Here is a 13,850-nt window from a genome sequence, read left to right on the forward strand (position 1 = left end):
CTGCTTTCCACCAGACACTGGGAGATTAATTCACCTTTCAAAAGGACAATAACCTAAAACACAAGGCCGAATCTACACGGGAGTTGCTTACCAAGAAGACAGTGAATGTTCCGGAGAGGCCGAGCCACAGTTTTGAAATCTACTTGAAAATCTATGTCAAGACCTGAAAATGGTTGTCTAGCAATGATCAACAACCAATTGACAATGAAGAATTTTGAGAATAATGGAAAAACGTTGCACAATCCAGGTGTGGGAATCTCTTAATTTATTTTATTTAACTAGGCAAGTCAATTAAGAACAAATTCTTATGTACAATGACGGCCTACCTCGCCCAAACCCTCACCCGGACGACGCTGGGACAATTGTGTGCCGCCCAATAGGACTCCCAATCACGGCCAGTTGTGATACAGCCTGAAATCGAACCAGGGTCTGTAATGACACCTCTAGCACTGAGATCCAGTGCCTTAGAGCACTGCGCCACTCGGGAGCCTCAGCTCTTAGAGACTAACCCAGAAAGACTCACAGCTGTAATCACTGCCAAAGGCGCTTTTAAAAAGTATTGGCTCAGGGGTGTGAATACTTATGTTTTTCATTTTCAATAAATTTGTACAAATTTCAAAAACATGTTTCCACTTTGTCATAATGGTGTATTGGTTGTAGCTGGGTGAGAGAAACAAATATATTTAATCCAATTTGAATTCAGGCTGTAACACAAGAAAATTAGATATAAGTCAAGGGTTATGAATACTTTCTGAAGGCACTGTAGCTAAAGCAAAATTGAATGGAACGCGTGAAGAAAATTAGTCATCTGGCCTCATTCACAAACCGACTCAAGAGTGCTGATCTAGGATCATTTTTGCATTTTAAATCATAATGAATAAGAGGTGGGGTCTGGTCCGAGATCAGCACTTCTAGTCTGAGACGCTTTCGTAACACAGGCCCTGATGTGTAATAAGTCAATAACATTTGATTTGTAATAAAACACAAAAACGTTGTTACATTATTTTAATGACATTTTGATGTCCGTAACATGAGTGAAACAGGTACAAATAGGTCATCCACTGATATGTAGCAAACACTGCATTTTTCTTTGATCCAAAAAAAGTACAGCTATTATTATGCACTATTTGTAGCACATCCAAGTTATGTTAGAACACATACATGTATTTTTTTTTTAAAGCAGTTGAATGGCCACTCACACCCTGTATCTCACCCAAGAGACAGGTCATCCACAGATGAGGCATAAGGACAGTGTTTAAATCTTAAGAAGTTTGACGTTAAGACTTTGACACCACATCAGTATCATGTTGTATTTCTCTTTGTGCAAACAAGAAAAATAGAAATATACAAAAGACATTTTTACACACATCCAGTGCAGATTTACTTCTAACTTTTTGCCTTTGAGGAAACAAAAAAATAGCTAGCTGAATGAGTCAAATCATTTGTCATTGTGAGAGTTCTTTGTACAGTAAGAAAAATGAATGAAAATCTATTTAGTTCTCTATATTCAATATTTTCAATGATCTTAAATGTCTCTCCTCCAGCTCTTTGCAGGTCACTTATATTAATAAACTCTCAAAGAAAGATTTTTATTTTTATTTTTTTAACACAAACAGAACATGTCCTTGTCTTCAAAGATATATCAATTTCATACAATAAAATCAGTAATTTTGGAATGAGTTCAGGTTGTATTTAAAAACTAAAACAAAGCCACAGGAAGGAGTGTTGTATGTAGGTAGTGTGTACAGTTGAGCACCTTGTTTCATGGTGTACTAGCAGCGTCAGTGACTATGTCATACTGTGCATGCAGCGCTAAGGTGTGCCAAACGATAAAATACACATCAGTAGTGATTGCACTGAGGGCATGTGATCAGTCAGAGAGGTGTAAAGGTATGTGCATGCAGGACATGGCTTCAGAGCTGCCAGTGATAAAATGTTACATTTTTTCCAAATTGAAAAAAAAAAAAACCATGGAAACAATGAATAAATAAATCTGTACATTAAACAACTCTCTCTGTCACACACACGTTTGGTTAAGACTAAGTCTGTCTTGACTAAGTCTGCTCCCCCCCCCATCTGATAGATCCATTTCCCTGGATACCAGACTTTTTCTACTGGAGTGGGTGGAGTTTTCCCCCAAACCACCGCTACTGGGTCATATAGTTGTTCATCCACCTAATGATAACGTTAGGATCGGGATAGAATAATCTGATCCTAGATCTGTGGTTAGGATCTACAGCTGAAACAGCCTGGAACCAAGGGCTAGTGGATACGAGCGAGGAGGAGTGATGTGCTCATAGCTCATCTGGAAGTAAAGGCCTTGGTACAACGTCTCTCACTCTGACCTGTTATGAGATATAGTCATCTGTAAATAAAAATCATAAATACTTTGGAAAGAGAACGTAGTTAGAGATTCAAGTAAGACACGGTTCCTGGCTGCAAGTTAGAACAGCAAAGTTTAGCTCCAGGAGTCGGTTACACCAAACATGCATCTCAAAGCACTCCTAAACTGTACTTCATAGCAATACCATCACTGAGTAGAGTAGGATAACATTGCCCCTTGACACTGTGCTAAGGTCAGTTACACATTTCAACCCCAATGGGTAAGGATAGGTTTTGTGGAGGGTAAGCTGGTCCTAGATCTGTACCTAAGGGAAACTTCTAACAGAAACTCAGTGTGTTTTATGACCTTTAGAAATCAGTTTGTTTGTTTGTGTTGATTATTCTTGTTGTTTTTCTTCAACTCCCCATCTCTCCTCCAAAATGTTTAAATACTTCCGAAAGCTTCGTAAGCTACATTTAGGTTGGTCTTTACAAATCACACCGTTTCTCCCAAACACACACAGTCAGAGATGACATGACATAGGCATGACATAAAGCAGCTACAAGCACACATAAGCAGTCCTCAGTCTACTAATCCTCCAGAAACAAAATGCCACAAATTAAGATGCAGACCCAACATTTCATTATTTAAGACAAAACAGAGGTAAGAAATAATCGTTTGAAAAAATAAATGTTTTCCGAGTTTTTTTCTTCTTCTTCGCCATGATGCAGTGAGTTTGCTGGTAAAATAAGGCAGGCGTGTGAAAGTTAAAACCTTGTGTTAGATGAATAAAGTGGTTCTGTGACATCAAGGCGAGCACATTTTGGTTCTGGGTGTGGAAGACTGCCAGTCCAATCTGGTCCGATCCGGTCTAGACCACTGTGGTCCAGTTCAGTCTTGTATCTGGTCGTAGATGCTATGGTCGACGACTCAGTCCAGAGAGGGCAGTCTCTTGTGTCTGGAGTACTTGACCTGCAGCAGGTCTCCTACCTCACTGATCACACTCAGGGCCTAACCATAGAGACACACACACCATAAATGTTACATTATCACACAGATATGAAGACACACATACACGCACGTCAATGATCACTCTAACCCGAACACACAACACACACGTCATGCCTGCAGAGACACATATTACTGATTACACTCAGAGCCTGACAAAACAAACACACACCGTCTTGCTTTACATGTATACCGATGGAAGACACACTTACGCCAAAACTCACGTCTACGTCTAACACAGGCTGACTACAGCTGTCTGAAGCTACCATTGGATGTTAGTCAGTTGAGAGTGATGCAAGCCCTCCCAGATCACTAACACATGGTACAGTAGGATCTATGATGGGGGAAGACTGGGACTTGAGAGAGCAGAGCTAGCATGAGGATCTCACATAACTCACTCATCTACAACATGACTATCACATCAAGACCCATAATGGCAGAATCTCACTATAGGGCAGGCACTAAAGAGGCACAGTGATGTAAGAGAAGAAGAGAGGGAAGAGAGGTGATACAGAAATCAATGTGACACCAAAGAATAGATAGCAGACAGCAGATACAGTTGAAGTCAGAGGTTTACATACACTTAGGTTGGAGTCATTAACTTGTTTTTCAACAACTCCACAAATATCTTGTTGACAAACTATAGTTTTGGCAAGTCGGTTAGGACATCTACTTTGTGCATGACAAGTCATTTTTCCAACAATTGCTTACTGTCAGATTATTTAACTTATTCACTGTATCACAATTCCAGTGGGTCAGAAGTTTACATACACTTAGTTGACTGAGACTGAGAAACAGCTTCCAGAAAATGATGTAATGGCTTTAGAAGCTTCTGATAGGCTAATTGACATCATTTGAGTCAATTGGAGGTGTACCTGTGGATGTATTTCAAGGCCTAACTTCAAACTCAGTGCCTCTTTTGCTTGACATCATGGGAAAATAAAAAGAAATCAGGCAAGACCTCAGAAAAAAGACCTCCACAAGTCTGGTCCATCATTGGGAGCAATTTCCAAATGCCAGAAGGTTCCACCTTCATCTGTACAAACAATAGTACGCAAGTATAAACACCATGGGATCACGCAGCCGTCATACTGCTCAGGAAGGAGACGCATTCTGTCTCCTACAGATGAACGTACTTTGGTGCGAAAAGTGCAAATCAATCCCAGAACAACAGCAAAGGACCTTGTGAAGATGCTGGAGGAAACAGGTACAAAAGCATCTATATCCACAGTAAAACGAGGGTTATCGACATAACCCGAAAGGCCGAACAGCAAGGCAGAAGCCACTGCTCCAAAACTGCCATAAAAAAGCCAGACTACAGTTTGCAATTGCACATGGGGACAAATATGGTACTTTTTGGAGAAATTAAAATAGAACTGTTTGGCCATAATAACCATCGTAATGTTTGGAGGAAAAAGGGGGAGGCTTGCAAACCAAAGAACAGCATCCCAACTGTGAAGCAAGGGGGTGGCAACATCATGTTGCAGTTTTGCTGCAGGAGGGACTGGTGTACTTCACAAAAAAGATGGCATCATGAGAAAGGAAAATTATGTGGACATATTGAAGCAACATCTCAAGACATCAGTCACAAATGGGTCTTCCATATGGACAATGACCCCAAGCATACTTCCAAAGTTGTGGCAAAATGGCTTAAGGACAACAAAGTCAAGGTACTGGAGTGGCCATCACAAAGCTCTGACCTCAATCCTATAGAAAATTTGTGGGCAGAACTGAAAAAGCGTGTGCGAGCAAGGAGGCCTACAAACCTGACTCAGTTACACCAGCTCTGTCAGGAGGAATGGGCCAAAATGTACCCAACTTATTGTGGGAAGCTTGTGGAAGGCTACCTGAAATGTTTGACCCAAGTTAAACAATTTAAAGGCAATGCTACTGAATACTAATTGAGTGTATGTAAACTTCTGACCGACTGGGAATGTGATGAAATAAATAAAAGCTGAAATAAATAATTATTTCTACTACTATTCTGACATTTCACATTCTTAAAATAAAGTGGTGATCCTAACTGACCTAAGACAGGGATTTTTTACTAGGATTAAATGTCATAAGTGGTAAAATTCTTGCTTTGCATATTCCTCTTTGATTTAGAAGATACTGTTGCACAAACAACATGCTGATTTAAGTCTACACCATCACTGTATCAGGCTGTATTAGCTAGCTACGTTTGCTCTTAAGCAGTACATTTATTAGCTAGCTATTAGCATTAGCAGCTAACAATTAGCATCTCACAAGATTTAGGGCAACTTGCTAAGAAAAGACACACTAGCTGTTTGCTGATGTGAGAAACACAAATGAATAGTGTCATTAAAGAACGCTAGTGGATTTATATTAAGAAGCAAAGTGAAAACAGCATTGTTGTTGTCAACATTATTGCATGTGCTGCATTGACCAAGCAGACTGAACGCAAGTGTCTCATGGTTGAGGAACATCAATTGTGCTCCTTGAGTTACAGAGGGCATGGCTAGTTTTGTGTGGAAAGTGGCACGGAGAGAAAGAGCGGAGAGAGATGACTCAAGTAGCGAAGTAAACTATAAAAAATGGACATTACACATGGCGTATCGCATTTAACAAACCAAACATTCAAATATGGGTACAGAAGGTTAAGTAAAAACCTAAACCGGTCCCTGCATCAATACCGGTATATCATAAAATATGGTATACCGCCCAGCCCTAGACTCAATGTGAAAACAGATAGCGTCACATCAAAGGGCGGTTTGAGTTCTAGGGGGAGGAGAGGGAGGAGAGAGGGGGTACAGGCCTTTGTGAAAGAGAGAAGTAGTTAAAAGAGGATAAAAAAAAGAGGTGGAGGCAGAGGGAGTGTGCTTTTCAGCAGAGTTAAATGGGGAGTCCTGGGGGAGAGAGAGATTAAGAGAGGCTGTTAGATCTAATGCCAGCAATGAGGGGAGGGGAGGTCACACTTACATACACCCACCACTAAGGGGGATGGGGGGGGTAACCTACCAAGGTAAGTTTTATTTTCTCTATCCACACCATTTTTCAATTTGGTGACCCCACATGGGGTCCTGTACCCAAGTTTGGGAAACGCTGCACTAGGAAGTGGAAGCAATAGAATGGAAGAAAGAACGGAAGGACACAGGACCATAAGTGTACGCTCTTTATGTCTTTGATGTGAAAAAGGCAGCCATTTTGTGCCAAGCATGGGGGGATAGTTACCGTGTCGAGCATGTCTTTGGTGTGAGCGGCAGAGATACAGAATCGTGCTCTGGACTCAATGATGGGTGTGGCTGGAAAGCCCACCACCACCACCCCGATGTTCCTCTTCAGCATCTCTCTACCAAACGCCCTGAGAGAAAGAGAGAGCGAGAGAGAAAGCAAGAGAGGGCATCGAACAACAACTTTAGAGGAGTAGTTTGTGAGTAGGTGCACAGCCAAATATGTATTTAAAGTTTTGAGCCTAATTTGAAAAACAAAACTGCATTCAAGCCACTTGGTTTACTATAAAGTTGAGGAATGGGGCTGGGGAAAGGCAACCTCTCATATTCATAGATTAAACTGTGGATGCCAGGGCTAACTCACCCTATCTTGGCCGGCATGTAGAGCATCATGGGAACTACGGGCGAGTCGTTGTTTCCGTAGATGATAAAGCCCATCTCTGTCAGTCTCCTACGGAAATACAAAGTGTTCTCTGCCAACTGCTGCACGCGATCACGACCTGGACACACACACACACACACACACACACACACACACACACACACACACACACACACACACACACACACACGTGAATTTTGAAGGATTTAAAAATGAGTAGCTAAAGCCTGAACCTACTCAATGTTGGTTAAAACTCTTTCTAAGATGACACAGTAACACCCTACAGTGGTTTGTCCTCTGTCCAGACAGACAGCTGATGTTAACCACGTCTGTCTCTCTGTTACCATCTGGCTGTAGCCTTTATCAGACTGGTAGAGCTCAAGACAGACCCTCATGCCCCAGGCACATACTGCAGATCTCTATCTATTCCTACACAGCATTGGGGATGCAGGTTGTCTGTCTTTCTGTCTACGCAAGCCTATGTGTGTGTATGTGAAAGGGTCTGTGTGTGCTTCAAGGGCTGAAAGTATTACGAGCCAATTGATTACAACTTGTACATACACATCAGCCTTTGAAAGGAGGTCAACACACTTTCTCACCAAGCTCCTCGCAGTAATATTGAGGGAGAGCAGAATTCCGCCTGTTCCTTTATTGGCTATGAGGCGGACGGAACAGTTTCGGAGGGCCAGCTTGCATTTCTGCACGCCTCGGTTCTCACTTGTCAAATATTCTGCGCATGCTAAGGACTCGGGCCCAGGAATTTCCCCTTCCCTGACGATTCCCCCCTGCTAGTCGCCCCTCCGCCACCGTTGGCCAGATGCACTAAGTGACGCCTTCAAGTCACTTTGCAGTGGCACATTCCTGCCTCGGGTGCCAGGCTGAACAAAACACATCATCCCCAATTGAGAGCTACACATTAGAGAGTGACACACACACGTCAGGATTGGTTTATGGAATGCTGACGTTTTTGATGAAACGGGGGGGAGCAGCAATCACTTGAGCGAGAGGAGAAGAGGGAAAGCAACAAGTGTGGGAACGTGACAGGGGATCATTGGACTTGACGTGTGTATAACATATATGAAAGTTGACTTGATTGGCTGATTAAGGTGCATAGCCCCCCCCCCCCCCCCCCCCCCCCCCCCCCCCCCCCGGAAACATATGTTAACATTGCCAAATCAAGTGACTCACTGGTTGATTGGGTTTGTTTTTTAATTCTTTGTGGATCTCTGTAATCTGAGGGAAAACTGTGTCTCTAATTTGGTCATACATTTGGCAAGAGGTTAGGAAGTGCAGCTCAGTTTCCACCTCATTTTGTGGGCAGTGTGTACATAGCCTGTCTTCTCTTGAGAGCCAGGTCTGCCTACGGTGGCCTTTATCAATAGCAAGGCTATGCTCACTGAGTCTGTACATAGTCAAAGCTTTCTATAAGTTTGGGTCAGTCACAGTGGTCAGGTATTCTGCCACTGTGTCCTCTCTGTTTAGGGCCAAATAGCATTCTAGTTTGCTGTTTTTTTGTTAATTCTTTCCAATGTCTCAAGTAATAACATTTGTATTTTCTCATGATTTTTTGGGGTCTAATTGTGCTGCTGTCCTGGGTCTCTGTGGGGTCTGTTTGTGATCAGAGCCCCAGGACCAGCTTGCTTAGGGGACTCTTCTCCAGGTTCATCTCTCTGTAGGTGATGGCTTTGTTATGGAAGGTTTGGGAGTCGCTTCCTTTTAGGTGGTTGTAGAATTTAACAGCTCTTTTCTGGATTTTGATAATTAGTGGGTATCGGCCTAATTCTGCTCTGCATGCATTATTTTGTGTTCTACGTTGTACACTGAGGATATTTTTGCAGAATTCTGCAAGCAGTCTCTTAATTTGGTGTTTGTCCCATTTTGTGAATTCTTGGTTGGTGAGCGGACCCCAGACCTCACAACCATAAAAGGGCAATGGGTTCTATAACTGATTCAAGTATTTTTAGCCAGATCCTAATTGGTATGTCAAATGTTATGTTCCTTTGAATGGCATAGAAGGCCCTTCTTGCCTTGTCTCTCAGCTCGTTCACAGCTTTGTGGAAGTTACCTGTGGCACTGATGTTTAGGCCGAAGTATATATAGTTTGTGTGCGTGCTCTAGGGCAACAGTGTTTTTGGAATACCATTATTTCTTGTCTTACTGAGATTTACTGTCAAGGGCCCAGGTCTGACAGCATATGTGCAGAAGATCTAGGTGCTGCTGTAGGCCCTTGGTTGGTGACAGAAGCACCCGATCATCAGCAAACAGTAGACATTTGACTTCAGATTCTAGTAGGGTGAGGCTGGGTGCTGCAGACTGTTTTAGTGCCCTCGCCAATTCCTTGATATATATGTTGAAGAGGGTTAAGCTGCATCCTCGTCTCACCCCATGGCCCTGTGGAAAGAAATGTTATTTTGCCCATTTTAACCACACACTTGTTGTTTGTATACATGTATTTTATAATGTCGTATCCCCCCAACACCACTTTCATTCAATTTGTATAGCAGACCCTAATGTCAAATTGAGTCAAAAGCATGAGAAGACTTTGCCCTTGTTTTGTTTGTTTGTCAATTAGGGTGTGCAGGGTGAATACGTTACAGTAATTTGGTAAAAAGCCAATTTGACATTTGCTCAGTACATTGTTTTCAATGAGGAAATGAACGAGTCTGCTGTTAATGATAATGCAGAGGATTTTTCCAAGGTTGCTGTTGATGCATATCCCAAGGTAGTTATTGGGGTCAAATTTGTCTCCACGTTTGTGGATTGGGGTGATCAGTCCTTGGTTCCAAATATTTGGGAAGATGCCAGAGTGAAGGATGATGTTAAAGAGTTTAAGTATAGCCAATTGGAATTTGTGGTCTGTATATTTTATAATTTCATTGAGGATACCATCAACACCACAGGCCTTTTTGGGTTGGAGGGTTTGTATATTGTCCTGTAGTTCATTCAATGTAATTGGAGGATCCAGTGGGTTCTGGTAGTCTTTAATAGATTATTCTAAGATTTGCATTTGATCATGTACATTTTTTGGATGTTTGTTTGGAGAAGTGGGTTAACCATACATCTCAGTTTTGGATAGATAACTCTGCACACAACCCCCCTGAAAACATATTCCCACCCTTTCGACTCCATCCCCCCTCTCTCTCCCTCTCCTCCGGCTGCTCACACACACTGTGGGAAAGTATATACCCGACGGCGCAGGACTGACAGCACAGTATTATCATGGTCAGTCAGCCCATGCATGCCAGAGATGACTTGCACACTGGACAGAGAGAATCACTTAGGGCTGTCCCAAATCGATAATGACCTTGATGAAAACAAATGGCAGCAGGCTGCTTGGTCTGGTTCTGAGTCACTATCCTCTCATCTTCCAAATGGAGCTGTGTGTTGTGTTCAACTGATACGGGACACTTGGCACTGCCCACCAATACACAAGACTACTGCCACTGCTGAGGGAGAGAGTATAGACGGAGGGGAGAGAGAGAAAGAAAGCGAGAGAAAGGAGGGGAGGGAGAAGGAGGAGAGTGGGAGAGAGAGGGGGGGCGAGAGGGAGGAGGAGAGGGAGAGAGAATGGGAGAAAAATAACACAATTTCTCTCTTACTCACGTTCACCCTCACACAAGCACATACTCGTTGCCATGTTCTCCAGCCATTTCCCTAATGATCCCAGCCTTTCCCCTCCAGAGCTGTGATCAGCTACATAAACTGTGAGGAGAACAAATGTATTAAGACCCAGAGCAGGGCTGGCCATCTGAAAGCAATAAGGCCTTACAGGGGGAGCAGTGTGTCTGTGTGTGTGTGTGTGGAGTGGTCGCTGACTTCAAGCTCTTCAGTCAGAGTGTTCTCTCTCCAGGGGGATGGGGTGCAGGGCTCTCCAAAGAAAATCTTTCTGGGTTACCCTTTCAACAGCTAGTTTCACAACACACACACACGTACGCAGTGGCACGGGCACATACACATACACACTTAACTCCTTCCAGACACGGGGCAAAGGGATCTGGAGTGAAAGATGGGGGGAGGGGGTGAAGAGATGAAGGAAGGGGGAGGGGTGGAGGGGGAAAAGGAGAGGGATTGAGGGGGATGGAGGGGCGAAAGAGCTTCCAGATGTAGGGGCTGTTTCCCTTTCAGATGAAAGTTCCTCCTCACTTCCTTCTCATCTGAGAATGGGGGGAGGAGGAGGGATAAGTACAAAACACCCACAGCGCTTTGGAGGTTTCTACACCAGCTTCAGTTCAAGGGCTTCTGACAAGCAGAGATGGTCAGAACACACACACACGTAATCATTTCGATGGACGATGTATACCATGTGTATCCTGTACTCCAGTACATACGACTAATAAAACTTAACACACACACACACATCTCTGAGTAGCAGTAGAATAAGAAGCTGGGGTGGAAGCTCTATATGGCAATGTCCATGCAAAATCGGGGTTTCACTCACACACACACACACACAAAACTTACACACAGCCATGGAAAGATCAACAGCTTTAGAAGACTCTAGATTCTGTATCTAAACCATGCAAAGTAAAAGACAAATGCAAGGTAGAGACAGAACGAGGCAAGGAGAGTGAGTTAATCACTTCTAAACTCAAGACCGTTCAGAGACCAAACTTCTCCAATCTAATGTAAAGTTCAATGTCCTGAAGAGACAATGGGACGTCTGACATCACAAACTCTGAACCCCGCCTTTCTCAGGAGTCAGGGGAAGTCAACACCCTCACTCTGAGACGGATGGGCTGGAGTTGGTATGGCCCATCTCAATGTCAACCAGATATCATGCAAAACCTGTTTCTAGCCCGGATCCATCCAGCCTTAATCCATTCAATCATCCAACTGGATTCAGATGGAATCTGGAAGACAGATTTTGAATCAAAACAAATGAATTGAACAAAAGATTCTGTAAATAGGAGACACGCTTGTTGGCCATGTTCAGTCTTTGGTAGAGCAGTGGCACAATGTTCATCAAGGCACGGAATTGTTGGCCTTGTCCAGAAATACATGCCTCCCTGACATGTACCCAACTGAAGATGGGGGGTGGGGGCGGGGGGAACCACTAGAGTACCATTTCCCTTCTATCCGTCGCACTTCCTGCATCTCCATCCCATTTCTTGTCTGCCGTAGCCGTCACTCCAGATGAGACCCACATGCTCCCAGGCGTGACGGAGACCTCCCAACTTCCCAAACTCACCGGGAAAACCGTAAATATCAGGGAATGGGAGTTTTCCCTGAGTGGAAACAGGGATTGTTCCAAAGACTTTCTCCTGGGCTCCAGAGATAATATTTATCCCTTCAACATGTTTTTAGGATTACGGTTTACTAATCATCCTGTGACAACGGCTTTGTAAACCACTCCGAAGAATAATAACACATTAACTCAACCACGTCTTGCCTTTTCACTTCAAATCTTATTCACCTGTGGAGCTAACTTGGATCCATCACAGCAGCTTTGCACAAGTGATATACAATACATCTTTATAGTATTGTCTGTAGAAGTTGAATAGATTATTATAATTAGTCTATCTGGGTGTGAGGCTTGCTGGCTGGTGCTTTGCAGTGATGGCTCCACCTCTGCTTCTTGTACTGATGAGGGTCTAGTAACACAGATGCATGTCTCTCTTTCAGTAACATCATATCCACTTGTTTTGTAGGTCACAGTAGCTTCACATGGCTATTTAACCTTTATTTAGGCAGCGAGTCCCATTGAGACAACTGCCTCTTTTGCAAGAGAGCCCTGCGTGACCAGCAGAAATGGCACATTAAAAAGTTAGACAACTAATGCTTCAATCAAGGCAGGAGCACGGACAATACAAAAACACTATTATAAAAGTGGTTTCGTTGGTGAACAGGTCCTACAACAATATGAACTACCCGAAAGGCACAGATGCGTCCAACTGTAGGGTATTCTGAAGGTTCGACAAATACATAGCTTTTGGAACAATAAGAAACACATGTTGTTGATTTTTTTCTGTTTAAAACTATTCTGCTACACCATGTCCTAATGAACACTGCCCTGGTCTGTGGTCCTGATAAGGCCTGGGCTATCCGTGAAGAATGACTGGGTTTGGCCCATAGATCTGAGAGGGTGTTTTTACACCACATTTAAAGGCCACTTTACAGGCCTGTAACTCCAGGGGTTATAGCTCTACTGTACTACTGCCTGGCTAGGCACGCTGTATAAATTACACTGGATGAATAGAACCAAATCACACCATATGTGTGTGTGGGTGTGTGTGTGTGTTTAAAAAAGCCCCGTTCCCACATAGTGTAGGATTAATTATCTGTGGTGCACAGAGGAGAGAGACGTGTTGTGAAGGTCTTTTGATGGTTTTCCCATGAACTTCCTCTCAGTGTTTTATCTGTGGACACTGTAAGGTTGAGTGAGAACCAAGCATGGATGGTTTTAACATCACCTCTAAAAGGCCAAGATGCAGTCTGAAAAACAACACAGAGCACGAGAAGAGGAGAACGTTGAGGCTGACACACGGGTGGTGAGACTACGTGGTCATCTGTGACATCCATTCATATGCCCTGTGAACGAACATTGCCACATCCTAACTTGAGATACATGTGAGACTAATTGTCACGCAAATCCTACACTTATCAAAGCATGATCATTTCTGTGAAAAGTCAAGTTACACGCACACCTCCCTATTTCAGATTCTGCTCTAAGAGTGCATCTGTGGTGACATCAAGGGGGAGGGGGCAAACGTCCCCCCTCTAGCCCATTGAAGGACCACCCTGATGGGAGTTTAGAGGGTGTCGGTCCCCCTGGGGAACCACAGGATATCCGGCCACCTATATACGACCTCCAACTGAAGAAAAAAAAAGTACATTGTGCATCCCGCACGCACACACAGACCATTATATAAATGCACACACTCGTGCAGGCATGCACACACACACATTGACCCCTCCCCCAATTTGATTGCTTTTCCAGTCATGACCC

General features: G+C 43.4%; 1 protein-coding gene across 1 annotated transcript in view; it reads right to left on the reverse strand.

Annotated features, from left to right (window-relative positions):
* Positions 1-990: 990 nt before the first annotated feature.
* The window catches only part of sptlc2a (serine palmitoyltransferase, long chain base subunit 2a), a 61,644-nt gene continuing 48,784 nt past the window's right edge, over positions 991-13,850 (reverse strand). The window contains exons 10-12 of the mRNA XM_036954482.1: positions 6,887-7,022; positions 6,524-6,653; positions 991-3,334 (exon numbers count right to left, since the gene is read on the reverse strand). Of these exons, the coding sequence (XP_036810377.1) occupies positions 3,254-3,334; positions 6,524-6,653; positions 6,887-7,022 (347 nt within the window). The 3' untranslated portion in view covers positions 991-3,253. The remainder of the gene's footprint in view (positions 3,335-6,523; positions 6,654-6,886; positions 7,023-13,850) is intronic.

The sequence above is a fragment of the Oncorhynchus mykiss genome, chromosome 19 (assembly GCF_013265735.2).
Source record: "Oncorhynchus mykiss isolate Arlee chromosome 19, USDA_OmykA_1.1, whole genome shotgun sequence".
Lineage (NCBI taxonomy): Eukaryota > Metazoa > Chordata > Actinopteri > Salmoniformes > Salmonidae > Oncorhynchus > Oncorhynchus mykiss.